The sequence below is a fragment of the Phyllobates terribilis genome, unplaced genomic scaffold (genome assembly GCF_046119375.1).
Source record: "Phyllobates terribilis strain yellow unplaced genomic scaffold, ASM4611937v1 Scaffold_4__5_contigs__length_816908805, whole genome shotgun sequence".
In the NCBI taxonomy this organism is placed as follows: Eukaryota; Metazoa; Chordata; class Amphibia; order Anura; family Dendrobatidae; genus Phyllobates; species Phyllobates terribilis.
Window position 1 is genome coordinate 178,652,920 of NW_027362764.1, and position 18,331 is coordinate 178,671,250.

Below are 18,331 nucleotides of genomic sequence, written 5' to 3' on the forward strand. Positions count from 1 at the left end.
CATGCTGATAATGGCATCGTCAGCACTAAACATCTTCGTCGCCATTTCAAAACTGTGCAGAAGGGTGCATAGGTCCCTGATCTGAGACCACTCCTCCAGCGTGATTTGCCCCACCTCTGAATCTCGTTGGCCCAGGCTATACGTCAGAACGTATTGCACCAGGGCTTGTCGGTGCTGCCACAGTCGCTGCAACATGTGCAGAGTTGAATTCCACCGGGTAGGCACATCGCATTTTAGCCGGTGAAGTGGCAGGCCCAACGACTTCTGTAGAGATGTAAGTCGCTGAGCTGCGGGATGCGAACGGCGGAAGTGAGCACACAGCGACCGTGCCCTCTGCAGAAGGCCATCTAGTCTGGGATAGTGGGCTAAAAATTGCTGGACAACCAGGTTCAACACGTGAGCCATACAAGGCACGTGTGTGACATTGCCCCGGCGAAGGGCCGCACCCAGGTTTGCAGCATTGTCGCACACGGCCTTCCCTGGTTTCAGGTCCAGTGGAGACAACCATTCATGAAATTGGTTCTCCAGAGCTGACCACAACTCCTCAGCTGTGTGACTCACATTTCCCAGACATTTCAATGTAAAAACCGCCTGATGACGTTGAGCCCTACTGCCAGCATAGTAAGGAGGTGTGCAGGATCCCTTCTGCGCAGTTAGAAAGCTTGTGGCATGACCAGACAGGCTTTGGGTGCAGGTGGAAGACCGAGAGGAGGTTGAGGAGGCAGAAGCAGTGGAGGAACTTTGACATAAAGAGGATTGACGCACAACTCGTGGGGACGGCAAGACTTGGACAGCAGCCCCTTGTCCTGCTGTCACCATAGTTACCCAGTGCCCAGTCAGCGACATGTAACGCCCCTGTCCATGCCTACTCGTCCAAGTGTCTGTAGTGAAATGCACCCTGTCACACACAGAGTTTCTCAAAGAAGCGGTGATGTTGTGTGCGACATGCTGGTGGAGCGCAGGCACACCTTTCTTTGAGAAGTAGTGCCGACTGAGCATCTGGTACTGGGGCACTGCGACGGACATAAGGTCTCGAAAATCCTCTGTGTCCACCAGGCGGAAAGGCAGCATTTCTGTAGCCAAGAGCTTGCAGATGGTGAAATTCAACCTCTTAGCTTTCTCATGGCTAGGAGGAAATGGTCTTTTACTTGTCCACATCTGAGGGACCGAGGGCTGGCTATTGTGCTTAGACGGGGTTGATAAGGGTGTCCCCGGCAAACTGCCGGTCTGTGAAGAAGATGCAGGCGGACATGTTAGGTTGCCTTGATCCAAAGGTGGTGCTATCGATGTCGGACAGCGCTCAACACCAGCTGGTGTTACCACCTCCAAAGAAAATGATGACCTGCCAATCACGCTGGCTGTTGCGGGTAAAGAGGTGGCAGGTCTGCGCCCCAAAACAGGTGTGACTGCTGTCCCCCCAGTCACAGAGGATGAAGAGGCCGCGGATGCACAAGATATGGCAGACGGTGATTGGCCCGGCCGGCTAGGCCGCATTGTAGCACACTGAGCTTCCCACTGCAACTTATGCTTCATGTCCATGTGCCGGTTCATGCATGAAGTACTCAAACTATGTATTTTTTGGCCTCTACTTAGCTTTTGCTGACAAATGTTACAGATAACACGAGTTGGGTCATCTTTATCGATCTGAAAAAATGCCCAGGCTATGCAAGGCTTAGCACCCATGCGACCTGAAGAGCCACCACGACTTGTGGTGAGAGGCAGAGTTGTGTTTGAGGATGCAGTTGTTGACGTGCTTCCAGTACTACGTCTCTGTCCAGGAAGGCGCAACCTGACCTCGTCGTCACTAGCATCTTCCTCCACCTCCTCTGCTGACCTCATCTCTTGGCTGACTGTGGGTTGACAGTAAGTGGGATCTCCGACCTCATCATCATCACCCTGTGCGTTATCACACCCGTCGTCCTCAGAGCCAACCTGTTCCTGCCCTGACAAAAAACTAAAGTTGTCGCTCCAATCAGGTATTTGAGTCTTATCATCGTCTTCCTCATTGTCTCCACCAACAGGAGTTACAGTTTGGGAATGAGGGTCTACATTATGGTCAGAACCTTCTGCGTCTGGTCCTGGATCCGACTCATAAAGATTCTGGGCATCAGTGCAGATCATTTCCTCGTCTGGATTCACAGAAGCGCTGGAGTCGACCTCTGATTCCCAGGCTATAGTATGAGTAAACAGCTCTGCAGACTCAACCATCTGTTCTACCTCATACTCAGACGGGCAGCTGGAGATTTGGGAGCTGTGAGGAAGCAAGTGCGATTTGGGTGACACCTTTGAGGACTGGAGTATTTGTGATGTTGAAGTTGATGTGGAGGAGAGCCCACTTAAAGGAGCACTTGATATCCGTTGAAGCACCTGCTGTTTTTGTGCCTCATCTGGAATTTGTAGCGATTGGCGTGGCCGTAAGAAAGGGATCTTATCACATTGTCCGCTAAAAGAAGTAGACATTTTAGTTTGGCTGGAAGATGGTCTTTCTTCTGCAGATGTTACTGTTGCTTTAACACCTACCCCACGGACACAACCTTTTTTCCCCTTCCCAACACGCCTATTCCCCTTTCCACCAGCAGCAGGCCTTTTTCCACTCATTTTGGTGGTTAACTAATTCACAACTCTGGAGTTGTTTGCACAAAAAAACAATGGATGGTAACCGAGCAGAGCTGAGTGGCCAAACTGTGGTATTAGGCCAAAACTATTGGCTGGGTTAGATGCAGAAAAAAATTATTTTGAATTTGCAACCTGATGGAGGTCAGTATAGATGGACTAATACAAATAGTCCCACACACTGCTAGAAGCCCAAATATTTTTTCAGAGGTACTGTAGATGCAGATAAAAATTATTTTTAATTTGCAACCTGATGGAGGTCAGTATAGATGGACTAATAGACCAAGTCCCACACACTGCTAGAAGCCCAAATATTTTTTCAGAGCTAGATGCGGAAAAAAATTATTTTTAATTTGCAACCTGATGGAGGTCAGTATAGATGGACTAATAGACCAAGTCCCACACACCGCTAGAAGCCCAACTATTTTTTCAGAGCTAGATGCAGAAAAAAATTATATTCAATTTGCAACCTGCTGGAGGTCAGTATAGAAGGACTAATAGAACAAGTCCCACACACTGCTAGAAGCCCAAATATTTTTTCAGAGCTAAATGAAGAAAAAAATTATTTTTAATTTGCAACCTGATGGAGGTCAGTATAGATGGACTAATAGACCAAGTCCCACACACTGCTAGAAGCCCAAATATTTTTTCAGAGCTAGATGCAGAAAAAAATTATTTTTAATTTGCAACCTGATGGAGGTCAGTATAGATGGACTAATAGACCAAGTCCCACACACTGCTAGAAGCCCAAATATTTTTTCAGAGCTAGATGCAGAAAAAAATTATTTTTAATTTGCAACCTGATGGAGGTCAGTATAGATGGACTAATAGACCAAGTCCCACACACCGCTAGAAGCCCAACTATTTTTTCAGAACTAGATGCAGAAAAAAATTATATTCAGCTTGCAACCTGCTGGAGGTCAGTATAGAAGGACTAATAGAACAAGTCCCACACACTGCTAGAAGCCCAAATATTTTTTCAGAGCTAAATGAAGAAAAAAATTATTTTTAATTTGCAACCTGATGGAGGTCAGTATAGATGGACTAATAGACCAAGTCCCACACACTGCTAGAAGCCCAAATATTTTTTCAGAGCTAGATGCAGAAAAAAATTATATTCAGTTTGCAACCTGATGGAGGTCAGTATAGATGGACTAATAGAATGATGCTATGCCCAAAAGATTTTACTTCACTAGGTGCAGTAAAAAAATTGGTATTCTATACACAGGTGTTATATCTTGCAACACAGATAGGCTACTCCACTGACTAACACACTCTGCAATAGGCCAAAAAGGATTAGCTTTGCTAGATTCAGCCAAATGCTGTGAAAAAAACTTGCACAGCACTGGCACAGACCTGCCTGGCAAAAACTGATAGGAACTCATGTAACCTAGTCCTGAAAAGGACTCCAATTACAATTAGTCTTTACTCCCACAACCTATCTATTTAAGAGCACAGACCTCCCTGATAAAAGTCGTAGGAAATGCTGTAACCTAGTCCTTAAAAGGACTGCAATCACAACTATTCCCTACTCCCAAGCTATCTGTATATTTGTGCGAAAATTGGCTTGAAATTAACAAGGTATAGCGCACTCAGCAACAGCGGTGCCGTCTAACACGCAGCTGCAGCAGTGAGAAAATGGTGGCGACGGGGAAAATGGCTTGGTCTTATAAGGCAAGGACATGTGACATACACTGCCAATGACACATGCCCTTGCTTGTGTGAAAAAAAGCACTTCGCTCCGTGTGTGCGCTGCTGATAGGCTGACAGATTGCACCTCCCCACTGCAAATGCGGGAAAGAGAAAAAAAAATGGAGATCTTCATTGTTCCTGCAGAGATCCATCCCCTGCCCCTCCCCCCACCCCGCTGTACACTCAAACTGCGTATTAACATTAATTTTCATCATTACTGAGAAAAAATCCAGTTATGATTTTGGTGCACGAACAGTTATCGAACATAACCTCGAACAGCCGAATTTTTCTCAAATTGTTCGTGTTCGCCGAACGGCTCGAACACCGCCCAAAACAGCTCGAATTTGAGATTGGCGAACAGTTCGAGTAGAACAACGCTCATCTCTAGTCATCATATTGAATAAGTTGTCATTAGCGCAAGTGCTTGCTACTTGAGTTTGCATCGGGTACTCGGGTATGTACCATGAATCACGGGTGCTCGAGTGACATGTTCGAGTCCCTGCCCCGCATGTTTCACGATTATTAGACACCCAAAAAAAAACATGCATGGCAGGCGATCCCAGCAACGCTTTTTTTGGCCGCGAAGCATATGAGGCAGAGACTCGAGCATGTCACTCGAACACCCGCGATACTCAGTGCATACCCAAGCACCCGATGCAAACTCAAGTAGCACTTGCGCTCAACACTGGTCACCATATCGTCATCATTTTTTTTTTCTTTACTTTTGAAAAAATCCCAACCTTGACCCCAACCCTAATACAACCCCAACCCTAACCCTAGCCCAACCCTAACCCTAACCCCAACCCCAACCCTAGCCCAACCCTAACCCTAACCCTTGCCCAACCCTAACCCTAGCCCAACCCTAACCCTAGCCCAAACCTAACCCCAGCACAACCCTAACCCCAATCCTAATACAACCCCAACCATAACCCTAGCCCAACCCTAACCCTAGCCCAACCCTAACCCTTTCCCAACCCGAACCCCAGCCCTAATACAACCCTAACCCTAGCATAACCCTAACCGTAGAGTTTATTTTTTTACACCGTTCCTCGTGTGGTATAAGTGATTAGACGACTTTATTTTTCGGGTCGGTGCGATTACAGCGATACCAGATTCATTTCAGATTTTTATGATTGACAGCTGTCACACACTAAAGACGCATTTTTTTGCAAAGATTACTTTTTGCATCGCCATATTTTGAGAGCTATAATTTTTCCATATTTTGTCCGACAGAGTCATGTGATGGCTTTTTTTTTGCGGGACAAGTTGACGTTATTATTGGTACCATTTTCGGGCATGTGACATTTTTTGATCGCTTTCTATTCCGATTTTTCAGTGACAGAATAAACAAAAAACAGCAATTCCAGAATTGCTTTTGTGTGGTAAAATTGATATGGCAGCTTTATTCTTCGAGTCAGTACGTTTACAGCGGTACCACATTTATATATTTTTTTATATTTTGGCGCTTTTACACAATAAAAACTATTTTCTAGAAAAAATATTTTTTTTGTATCGCTTTATTCTGAGAGCTATAACTTTTTATTTTTTGGATGATGGAGCTGTATGGTGGCTTGTTTTTTTTCAGGACAAGATGATGCTTTGAGCGGTACCATTTTTATTTACATTCGTCTTTTTGATCGCGTGTTATTCCATTTTTTGTTTGGCGGTATGATGATAAAGCATTGCTTTTTGCTTTGTTTTTTTTTTTTTTTTTTACTGTGTTCACTAAAGGGGTTAACTAGTGGGACAGTTTTATAGGTCAGGTCGTTACAGACACGGTGATACCAAATATGTGTACTTTTATCGTTTTTTTGTTTATTTTCATAATAAATAAATATTATGGGTACAATATATTTTTATTTTTTGGGGATTATTTTTTCATTATTGTTTTATATTTTTACATTTTTTTTTTTAAATTTCACTTTCCTACCCTTTTTTTACTTTTACACATTTACCCACTATGGGACTTTCACTTTTTGCAGCCTGATCGACTGTATAGCATAGAGAGCAACAGCTCCCTATGCCATGCAGCCTGTCAGCGCTGCACACAGAGAGACATTACTTTGGTCATGCACTGCACATGACCAAAATAACTTCCTGACACCTGGTGACCCGAATGTTGTCATGACCATATCAGGTCATCATGACAACATCCGGGAGCCAGCGCAGACATCGCTGGAGGCCGGAGAGGAGGTGAGTACCGGCGCTTATCTCCCCCCTTGCCCCCGCAATGCTGCGATCACCTTCGATCGCAGCATTGCGGGGGTTAATGTTCTGTGAGAGGTGCAGGACCGCTCCCTGCACATAGCACCGGGTATCAGCTGTGACAATCAGCTGACACCCGGCGGCGATCACCCCGCATCAGCTGTGACAAACAGCTGACACCCTGCGGCGATTGCCCCGCACCGCTTGTGTGCGGGCGCGATCGCATTATCCGTAATAGTACGTAGCTGGTCCATAAGTCCCAGGACAAAGCTATGTACTATTACTGACGTCATCGGAAAGAGGTTTTCCCATGAACAAAAGTTAATTTTAAATATTGTCTGTGTCTGACCGTGTATGGAACATACCACATCTCCTGGGCAGGGGAGGAAGCAAAATACTATACAAACATTACAGCAGGAGATCGCAGAGGATTCATTTTGTAAGGTAAAATATTGTTTAAAAACAGGCAGTGAAATGTTTTACCTCACAAAATGAATCCTCTGCGATACCATGCTGTAATGTCTGTATTGTCTTTTGCATCCTCCCCTGCCCAGGAGCTGTGGTATGCTCCATAAACGGTCAGACACAGACAATTTTTAAAATGAACTTTTGTTCGTGGGAAAACCCCTTTAATTCTACTTGAATATTACAAAAATCCACATCTATGATTTTGCAAAACGGTAACCAGCTGGCCGCCATTTTGCTTAACCGAAAAGGGCTATCAAAAGGGTAACAAAGAAAAAAAAATACACTTACCCTATCACTCACCTGTCCAGCCCCTCCACTCTACACCATCCTTTGTCTGGTCTTTTGCACACCTTTTTATCACTGAATCTCCGGGCCACTTCACACTAGACTAGAAATTTTGGCTCTGATGAGGCCATTGACATTTCCGCTCATGTGCGCGTAATGTCATGGTACACATCATGCAATTATGACATTGTGATCTTAGGCTCACTTGTGTAGAAGTGTCCTGGGTATGGTGATTCAGGTCTCGGTGGCACTGACAAGTAGATGTGCTGAGGACCAGACAGGGGAATGGTGAACAACAAAGGGAGCAGAGAGGTGAGCAGTGAGAGGAGTTTAAATATTTTATTATTTTGTACATCTTAAGTACATTATGCTATGGGGTCTGGAGAGACCCCAGAGCGTAATAAGGGACATTCAATTTGCAAAGAAAAATTTATTTGTGAATCAAGTTTCAAAATTTCTAAATTTGTCAAATTCAAATTTTATCGGATCTGCTCATCTCTAATACTGAGCATTACTTTGCCCAAGTATTGCTGCTGACTGTACATGGTCCTTACTGGCCATAGTCTACCTATCTTTTAGGAACTGCAGAATAATGTCACAAACCACATCTGGCTACAAGAATTGGATTATTCTTTGTATGCCAATGTATAGTCAGTAGATCACAGTCCATCACAGTACACCTGGCAAAACAGATTTTTAGCCAAAAAAATCGGCTTGAGTCTTATGTTAATGGAATCTCCAAGGGAAATTAATTGCTATTAAGAATAAAAAGGTCTAAAAATGTGAACCTAATACTGTAAGCACTAAAGCCTTGATTTATCAAAATATTTACCCCAGAACAAGGACAGAGTTTGGGAGGAGCTGGGTTGGAACATCACTAAAATCTTCTAAACTGATGGAGCTTCTAACGCCAGAAATGTTACTTCAATCCAAGACTGGAGTAACAATTCTGGTGAATCTCTTGGAGACGCACAACATTGATAGGATGCAATTATTATGCAATGACTCATTAAGTGGCATGTTACTCTTAATTAATTTGCCACATCTTATTGCTGCATGCCTATTTTGAAGACTGGTATATGAAGTGCCAGTCTTAATGAATCAGGGCCTAAGTGCATATCTCTAAGTGACGTTCTCAGCACATATGAGTAATGGAACCTGATGCAGCCTGCAAAAGTAAAAATTTAAGGTAGATCTGTTATGTAAAATTGCTCAGTTCCTCCTGTCCAAAAACACGCTGTTCATAGATTTGACAGCATGTTCTGAGTAACATTTCTGCTTTAAGAGCACAAAGAAAAAATTAATCTCAGCTATGACCTTAAGGAAACCGCCAGTAGGTGATAGGGGTAATTGTCTTTTATATATTATTTTTGACGAATTTAAGATCTGTCCATCGGGATCTATGTTTATTTCCAATGTTTTATGGAGATTTAAATGTTTACACAGCAAGAAGAAATTACCCTGGGGCAGTGTATATATATATATGACTCAACAGAATAATGTACATTTCATAGTTGTCAGATACAAATAACCTTATTTTTTGCTCTTCTCTTGTTTTCCAGAATGTTTTTGTAGATAAACCAGCAATTCCTGAATATAAAGTTTCAGATGCAAAGAAAACAAAGTTCATCATTTTACATTTTAGCACTTTTAAAGCTGCCTGGGACTGGCTTATATTATTAGCAACGTTTTATGTTGCTGTTACTGTACCTTACAATGTATCCTTTGTGGACAATGATGACCTGTCATCAACAAGAAGCACAACAGTTAGCGATATATCAGTGGAAATTCTTTTTATTATAGGTAAGATCTGCTTCTCATTGACCATGAGTGTTCGCTGTATTTTCTGCTTTAATATATCATCTGCTACCTTCAATATTTCATTAATTCTATTAAAGCAATACATTTGTTTTTCTCTTTTTTATGTTGTTCGTTATGTTCATGTCATGTAAGTGCCATTAATATCTTAATGTAAGTTTGTAACAATCTGATCTCGTCCCTGTATGCACAGACAGTTGCATAATGACTTTGGAGCCTGTTGCCCCTATTAGCGGGTACCAAAGAGATTACTGCTGCTGTTTTATTATTGAGTTAAATGTATTAAAAATATGTAGTAAACTAAGCTCTTTCTAGCGGCATCAGAAGGCAGCCAGAATGTTGTCACTTAAAGGGGTTTTCCCCGACTGGACAAAATTACAGTAGACTAAGGGTATGTTTATATGGCCCAAATGGTAGCACTAAATGACCACCGATTGGTAAACATTTACCGATTCTTGGTCGTTTAATAGCCTATTTCATAGACAGACTGCAGTAAGTGACCTGCAGTAGGTTATTCAGTGTACATAGGCTGCCAGTGATTTTGGCAGGGTGAGTATTGTTTAGAGCTGATGATGCAATTGATCTTTAGCACTGCATAAAGATCATTTCACCCAATGAACAAACATTTTTCCAAAGAACGTTTATTTCACAATAATCTTTCAGGGTAATTGCAGCTTAAAGATAGTAATTGGTCCAAAATAACAATAGAATTTCCCGCACCGATGCATCTCTGTTCCCTGCCAGTCTCTGTTTACTCATCTGCATCAGTCATGTGTTGTCTATCCACTTGATCAATGGCCCCAGTGGTCTCAGTTCATACACAGTTAAAAGGGTTGTCCGGTCAAAAGTGATAAGTCTGCAGTCACTCTGTGTGAGTAGATGGCATGTAACTGCTGAAGTAACGTGAGAAGAAACTGGCAGTGAGAATTGAATGAAGGACACTGAAGAACGGGTATTTTGTAGGGTAAATAATGGTTCTTTTTCTTATGGTCTAATATTTAATAGCTTTGGTATATTTTTGGAAAACCCTCTTAAAGAGGTTGTCCACTACTTTAGCATTGATGACCTATCCTTAGGATGAGTCATCAATGTCTGATCGGTGGGGGTGCGACACCTGGTGCTCTTGCCGATTAGCTGTTCCCATTGTCGGTAGTGGCGAGAACTGCTCAGTTACAGAGCTGCACAGCTCCGTTGAAGGAATAGTGGCCGCGGCCAAGTACTGTACATCCGCCACCTATTGTCACGGGTGTATCAGATGCAACAGATAGTTGCTCTGCATCTGGCTGCAGAAGATCTCTGTGTTTGACATTGCAGACGTCTTCATAATCCTTCTGACTTTTGGACCCAGCGGCAACCTCCCTCCTGCTCAGATTGACACACCTTGGTCTGGGCGTTTATAAACCCTCAGTCTGCTTCAGGGAGTCGCTGGTGATATTCTCTTTTTCCCTTGTGAAGGCTTGGAGCTATAGCAGTCTTAACTTCCTCTCTGGTGCCCTTGGAGGATGTTTGGTGTTATCTCTCTGGAATCTGCTCAAGCTAAGTTTCTCCCCCTTTGTTTGTCTCCCTTGTTGTCTTTAGTTTATAGTGGGGACTGACCAGTGCTCATCACCTTCCCTATCCATGGCCTAGCTCTAGGGATACGCAGAGCTTAGGTTTCCTGCTCGGCGATTGGTGTGGAACAAATATAGGGACGGTAGGGCAGGCAGAGTGTTATTAGATCTGCCTATGGGTCTCTTCTCCCCATTTCCTTAGTGTCTGGGCTTCCTTCCTCTCATACCTTCATGTTGCACTTTGTCTTTCCCACACTGTGCGTGACACCTATTGATTTAAACAGGGGGCGGATGTGCAGTACCCAAACGTGGCAACTATAGAGTTGATGGTGCTGTGCTGCTCCGTAAATGAGCAGTTCTGGCTTCCGCCAGCACCAGGAACATCAGATCGGTGAGGGTGACGGATTTCGCATTCCTAAGAATAGGTCATCAATATTAAAGTAGTGGACAACCTCTTTAAAGTAAAGCTGTGAAATGTTTTCTCAAAAAAACTTTCGTGCATTTTTATTAAGACCTCTTACACCTTATTGAGCTTGGGGGCTTACTCTCAAACCTATGTCAAGACAGCTGTATATTTTTTTACGTTTTCACCTTTTGTGAGTCCAACTTGGATGTTTAAAGTTTTATATGATATAAACTAATCTCCAGTCACTGTATAAATATAGTAAGTTATTATGCAGCACCTAAATTGTACATAAATGCAAAAACGAAATGGTGTTTAAAGTGAACATGTCATGTGTAAAAATGCAATTTACCTACAGATATAGGGTCAATCTGTGTGTAAATAGCGCTAAAATTATGTCTGGGCATCTTACTGAAAACACGGCTACCGGGAGGAAAGTAACTTATATCTTCCCGCTCAGTTTTCGATGATTTAAGTCATGGCTAGATATACTGTGAGTAGCAGCTTTAATTACTCTCTGACACTTTGATTGACAGCTCACTCTGCAGCTCATCTATGCTGAGCAAGCTGTGAAGAAAGGTGTCGGGGACATACTGTTGGTCACATTCGTGGTCGTGCCAGGGAGAACTGTCGGTGAGCGGTGACTGTAATCACTCCGTGCACACCACTACGACTGAAGGGAAGCAGCTCCTGGGAGGATCTAAGTTCATTTTTGCCCAATAGCTGTGCTTTCAATAAGGCGGCCAGGCATCATTTAAATGCTGTTTACACAGAGCTTAACCCTATATCTGCAGGTAAATAGCATTTTTGCACATTATAGGTTCCTTTTAAGGGTAGATACTTAATTTAGGCATTGTCAATAACGTGGCATACTATTTTTAGGGAAGTAACTGATAACTTATACCTGGAGATTAAAGGCTTCACGCAGTCGTGTGCATGTCTAGTGTAAAGTAATAACTACTAATGAACAACAGTGGCTGAAAATCACCTGAGATTATGTTTATCGCTACAATGTACATACATGGATTACCGCGTTCCTTTTTAATTAAGTCAGAAATCAGATTAGCTACTTCAAGTTCATGAAGTGTCAGTCATTGGCTAATGAGTAAATGTGTGAGTGTAGAAGTACCATTTAAATATGGATTAGTGTATTTGAGAGTGAAGATAAGCTTGTTACAGATAAAGCAGTCACCTCTGCTCAGCAATAATGTAAGCAAATCATCCTAGAAATGAATATTATCTCTTATTTTAGCATTTGGAAATCTTTTTAAACAAATGCAGTCGGATTATTACCAATCTCTGTAAAATGTATAATAAAGAATACAACTACACTAGAACCTAATTTTTCTTATTGTACTCTGCATATAAAGACCATCCACACATTATAACTTCAATACCAGTTTTGTAGAGATTTACTATCTGCAATTGATCATATAAGCATATTAGATAACTGTGGAATTGCATTGATGTATCACACAAACTATTTTTCAAACTGAGCCTGTCCTACGATCTGTTAGGGTTATTTCACCTAACGATAGGAAAAACTGCCATAGGAAGTCTAGAAAAAAAACTGGCATATTTTCATTCTTCAAATTTCAAGAAATTCGCTCATTTCTATACTTCTAGTATGCAAACAAATGTCACAGTCAACAAACCACTAGCCAGTCCAGGTATTTGATGTTTTTTATCTTATGATTGGTCAGTCTCTAGATTAGTCATGTCAGTTGTGCTTGAGTTAGGGGTTCTATTCAGGGTACTAAATAATTCTGAGGCTGCAGTAGTCATTAAAAGTGGCATTTTGTGTTTCATTTGGAGAAACCACTTATTATATTAGCTGTGTCAAGCAATTTAAATTGTTCTTGCTTGATTGGTATATTGCAAACAGCATAAAGTTTGTAAATTGTGCTAATAAACCTAATAATAATAATTTTGATTGCAACTTTAAATAGATTTTATGTCACTTTTGAAAACCTGTAAAATACAGATTGTGCTTAACCTATTTTAAAGTTCTAAACTAAAGCCCAAAGAAATGAAATCATTATTAAAATATAAGATATGGCATAGCCTTCTACAAGAAAGTAATCCAGTTAGATGTAATAGCTCAATTTTAACAGCTACATAGAAGCTATTTATTTTTTTTGTGGACACACATATTGCTTTACAGGGTTAGACATAGTATCAAGGTCACAGAACCTTTTTTGCTTTGATCTACAGTCGTATCTGACTTTATAAATGGAAGTGGAAGAGAATGTTCTACACTACTTTCAGGATTATCAAAGCTTAAATGTAATATGTTCATCTCAATTTGTAAAATGGAAAACTCAGCTGAACATGAAAAAGTATTTCCTGTATGTCTTTTTTTTATTGCAGTAGCTTTAAAACATAAGGGATCAATAATTATTTTGTGAGGAACATATTTTATTGAGCAAACAATCATTTAACCCATATGTAGCCCAAACTACAAGATCACTTTCATAAATGCTATAATATAGCTTTTATTCTGAGAAGTTTACAAAATTACTTAAGTTTTGTAAGACTCATAAATGATGGTGACTCCAGAGCAAGAGTCCATATGGAACCTCAATTAAAGCACATTCTTTTAACTGTAAGAGACAGCAGCAATATGATTCAGTTTTTTTTCGCTCTAGCAGCAATTCAGCTTCTCCGTAGACTTGGCTCAGGAGGAACAGGTGGGCGTGATTCATCATGCAGTTTTCAGCATTCTGACGTAAAACTGCTTGAAATTTCCCAACATTGAATAACCCTAAGTTGGGAAAAGTGGACAGGGCCTGGACAGGATGGGACATGGCCAAGTGTGTCAACAAATTCATCATAATTTAGACCCCAATGTGGAGTAAATTATGATATAAATGTAAACCAGGCTTGGCCAACATTCATTTCCAAATATGGTGCACGGTGAAAGATGCGCCAAATTCATTAATGAGGCAGATACCTCTTAATGAAATTGGTGCATCTAACATTAGCGCTACCTTCATTAATGCTGGCATACAAATGCCAGTTTGTCAGTCTCTTGGTCTCTTGGCAGATGATTATTTAGCTATCTATTCTTATGGACCCTCAGTTATAGCCTTAATGCTCAGAATCCTGAGACTTCTTCAGCGTCAGCTTCAGGCTTAATGCTGCAGCATGTCATAGAGTGTACATTAATATTTATATGTATATGCATCCATCAATTATTATGATGTGTAATAATGTGAAATGACTCAGCAAAAAAGTATTGAATACATGAAGAACGAAAGATGCAAAAGGCCATTGCACCAGCTCAAATCCATTAGTAATTAGAAAGCAATCCTGCCACTGAGTGAAAAATAATATCAGCTGGTTTAGCTGATGGCTTATAGAAAGATGTTTTAATACCAAGGTGCAAAACAAGAAACATTTTGTAACGGGTCTGGGAGGTGGAACCTCTGAGCTACGATACAAAGGGGTAGTCCTTGTAAGGAAGCGGGTGGCTCCCAGGGTAGGCGGGCAGGTAGTCACGGCAAGTGACTGGGACAGTCTCTGGGTAGAAGGGCAGGAGATCACGGCAAGTGACGGGGACAGACTCTGGATAGAAGGGCAGGAGGTCACGGCAAGTGATGGGGACAGTCTCTGGGTAGGGGGGCAGGAGGTCACGGCAAGTGACGGGAACAGTCTCTTGACAGGTGGGTGGTCACGGCAGGTGACGGCGAAGCCTCCAGATAGGCTAGCAGATGGGTAGCAGGTGGACGCTCCCAGGTGAGCGGGCAAGAGTCTCTGGACAGGCAGGTGGTCACAGCAAGTTACGGCAGGGCCTCCAGGTAGGCTAGCAGGCAGGTAGCAGGCGGACGCTCCCAGGTGAGCAGGCAAGAGTCTCTGAACAGGCAGGTGGTCGCGGCAGGTGACGGCAGAGCCTCCAGGTAGGCTAGCAGGCAGGTAGCAGGTGGACGCTCCCAGGTGAGCGGGTAAGAGTCTCTGGACAGGCAGGTGGTCACAGCACGTGACGGCAGAGCCTCTAGGTAGGCTAGCAGGCAGGTAGCAGGCGGACGCTCCCAGGTGAGCGGGTAAGAGTCTCTGGACAGGCAGGTGGTCACAGCACGTGACGGCAGAGCCTCCAGGTAGGCTAGCAGGCAGGTAGCTGATGAGCGCTCCCAGGTGAGCGGGCAATCAGATCCATAGACAGACTGGCAGGGCTGGTAGGCAGACTGTCGGACCGCAGGAATGCAAGTAGATAGACAAGTATCAGGCAGGTATCAAGCAGGAATCTGGCAGGTAACTGGCAGGTAACTGGCAGGTAACTGGTAACGGGACCTGAGGGCTGAAGCAGAGTGATAGACTATGCAACAACATTGCTCGGGCACCTCCATTTTGGAGGAGGTGCCTTATATATGGAGAGGTCCTCCGGCCATTGGCCAGGGATTCCTTAAGACGGCGCGCGCGGCCCCTTTAAGAGAGGGGGAGTGGGCGCGTGCCCTAAGCACAGTGGCCGGGAAGCAGCGCGTGCTGCCAGCAGAGCGGGAGGAGGACGCCGGGCACGGAGTGGAGAGGTGAGGGGAACAGAGTCCCTGCCTAGCAGGAGGCAGGGACGCCGACGCTACAGTACCCCCCCTTTAGGCCCCCCCTTTTTTAGGCCAGACAGAAATTTATCAAGGATGAGAGGGGCATGGATGTTCTCCCGGGGCTCCCACGTTCTCTCCTCAGGACCAAACCCCTTCCAATCCACTAGAAAAAAGGTCTTTCCTCTTACCCTTTTGGTGGCCAGAATGTTCTCTACCTCAAACTTGTTTTCAGCGGACACCGGAGCAGGAGGCGTACCTGTAGACTTGGAAAAAGAGTTAAGTACCACGGGTTTGAGGAGAGATACATGGAAGGAGTTAGGGATCCGCAAGTTGGCCGGGAGTTTCAATTTATAGGCCACTGGGTTGATTTGTTTGATAACTTCCAGTGGGCCGATGAACCGAGGCCCTAACTTGTAGGAAGGAATCTTGAGCCGGACATACTTGGACGAGAGCCACACTTTATCTCCAGGACGGAATTGTGGAGGATCCAGGCGTTTTTTGTCAGCGTGTCTTTTCATCCGCTCGGACGACTGAAGGAGTGCGGATCGGGTACTCTCCCAAATGGAGGAGAATTCGCTAACGAGAGATTCCGCAGCCGGATTGTCCACCGAGGTGGAGACGGGAAATGAGATCCGAGGATGCTGACTGAAGACTACAAAAGACGGGGATTTGGAGGAAGATTCGCTCTCGTGATTATTGTAAGAGAACTCGGCCCATGGTAGGAGATCCACCCAGTCCGAATGGTGGGCATTAACAAAGTGCCGGAGGTAACTGGTCAGGATCTGATTGATCAGCTCCACTTGACCATTGGACTGTGGGTGGTGAGCGGAGGAGAAGTCCAAGGTGACGTCCAGCAGCTTACATGTGGCTCTCCAGAAGCGTGAGGTGAACTGAACCCCACGATCCAACACGATGTGGAGGGGCAGGCCATGGAGACGGAAGATGTGGCGGATAAAGTCTTTAGCCAGCTTGGGTGCAGACGGGAGGCCCGGCAGGGGAATGAAGTGAGCCATCTTGGAAAATCGGTCAGCGACCACCCAAATGACCGTACAACCGGCAGAGACAGGGAGATCTGTTATAAAGTCCATAGCTATATGCTGCCACGGGGCAGCAGGTACTGGAAGAGGAAGGAGGCGACCGGCTGGCAGATGTCTCGGAACCTTGTTGCGGGCGTAGGACACACAGGCTGAAACAAAGTCTATTACGTCCTTGTGCAGGGTAGGCCACCAGTAATGCCGGGTAATAAGCTGGAGGGTCTTTTTCTGACCGGCGTGGCCAGCTAGCTTAGACAAGTGACCCCAGTGTAGGATATTCTTCCGATCAGGTACTGTTACGAATGTCTTACCGGGAGGGAGACGATTTAGATTCACGGGGGTAACCTGCATTACTCTGGCGGGATCAATGATGTGCTTAGGCTCCTCCTCTAGATCAGACACCAGGAAGGATCTGGACAAGGCATCAGCTTTGATGTTTTTGTCTGTCGGGCGAAAATGAAGAACGAAATCAAAGCGGGCAAAAAACAAGGTCCACCGGGCTTGGCGCGGGTTAAGTCTCTGGGCGCTCTGGAGGTAAGCCAAGTTCTTGTGGTCCGTGTAAATAATTACCGGGTGAAGAGCCCCCTCGAGCAGGTAACGCCACTCCTCCAGTGCCAGCTTAATGGCCAATAACTCTCGGTCTCCTATAGAATAATTGCGCTCAGAAGAGGAGAAGAGTTTGGAGAAGAAGCCGCAAGTTACCATTTTTCCGGAAGACGACTTTTGGGTAAGTAACGCATTGGCTCCAGAGGAGGAGGCGTCCACTTCCAGGAAGAATTATTTGTTGCCGTCCGGACGATGCAGCACTGGGGCGGAAGAGAAAGCCTGTTTTAAGGAAAGAAAGGCTTCATCTGCTTCGGGCGGCCATTCTCTGGGATTAGTGCCCTTACGGGTGAGCGCAGAGATTGGAGCAGTCCGGGAAGAGATGTGCGGAATGAAGAGGCGGTAGTAGTTGGCGAAGCCCAGGAACCGCTGAATAGCCTTCAACCCCTCTGGTCGGGGCCACTTCAGGATGGCAGACAGTTTCTCAGGATCCATTCGTAGGCCGGTCTGAGAGATTATGTAGCCCAAGAACGGAAGCGAGGTCTGCTCAAAGAGGCACTTCTCATATTTAGCGTAGAGGTGGTTCTGCCTGAGCCTGAGCAGGACCTGACGAACATCCCTCCGGTGAGTGAGAAGATCCGGAGAGAAGACCAAGATGTCATCCAGGTACACCACTACGCAGGAGTAGAGAAGGTCCCGGAAGATGTCATTGACCTACTCTTGAAAGACGGCGGGAGCGTTACAGAGACCGAAGGGCATTACCAGATATTCATAGTGGCCGTCCCGGGTGTTGAATGCCGTCTTCCATTCATCCCCCTGACGGATACGGACCTGGTTATACGCCCCACGGAGGTCCAGCTTGGTGAAGATTCTAGCCCCCCTCAGATGGTCAAATAATTCCGGAATGAGCGGAAGGGGGTATTTATTCTTCACCGTGATCTGGTTAAGGCCTCTATAGTCTATACAGGGATGGAGTGAGCCGTCCTTCTTTTTGACGAAGAAGAAGCCTGCTCCCGCCGGGGAGGTCGATTTCCGGATAAATCCCCGGGCCAGATTCTCCTCAATATATTCAGACATAGACCGGGTCTCAGCAGCGGACAAAGGGTAAATACGCCCACGGGGAGGAGTAGCGCCGGGCATCAGGTCGATTGGGCAGTCGTATGGTCTATGAGGGGGTAATGT

General features: G+C 44.5%; 1 protein-coding gene across 1 annotated transcript in view; it reads left to right on the forward strand.

Moving 5' to 3' along the window:
* KCNH8 (potassium voltage-gated channel subfamily H member 8) overlaps positions 1-18,331 on the forward strand; it is a 715,304-nt gene that overhangs the window by 443,049 nt on the left and 253,924 nt on the right. The window contains exon 5 of the mRNA XM_073677958.1: positions 8,826-9,066. Within this exon, the coding sequence (XP_073534059.1) occupies positions 8,826-9,066 (241 nt within the window). The remainder of the gene's footprint in view (positions 1-8,825; positions 9,067-18,331) is intronic.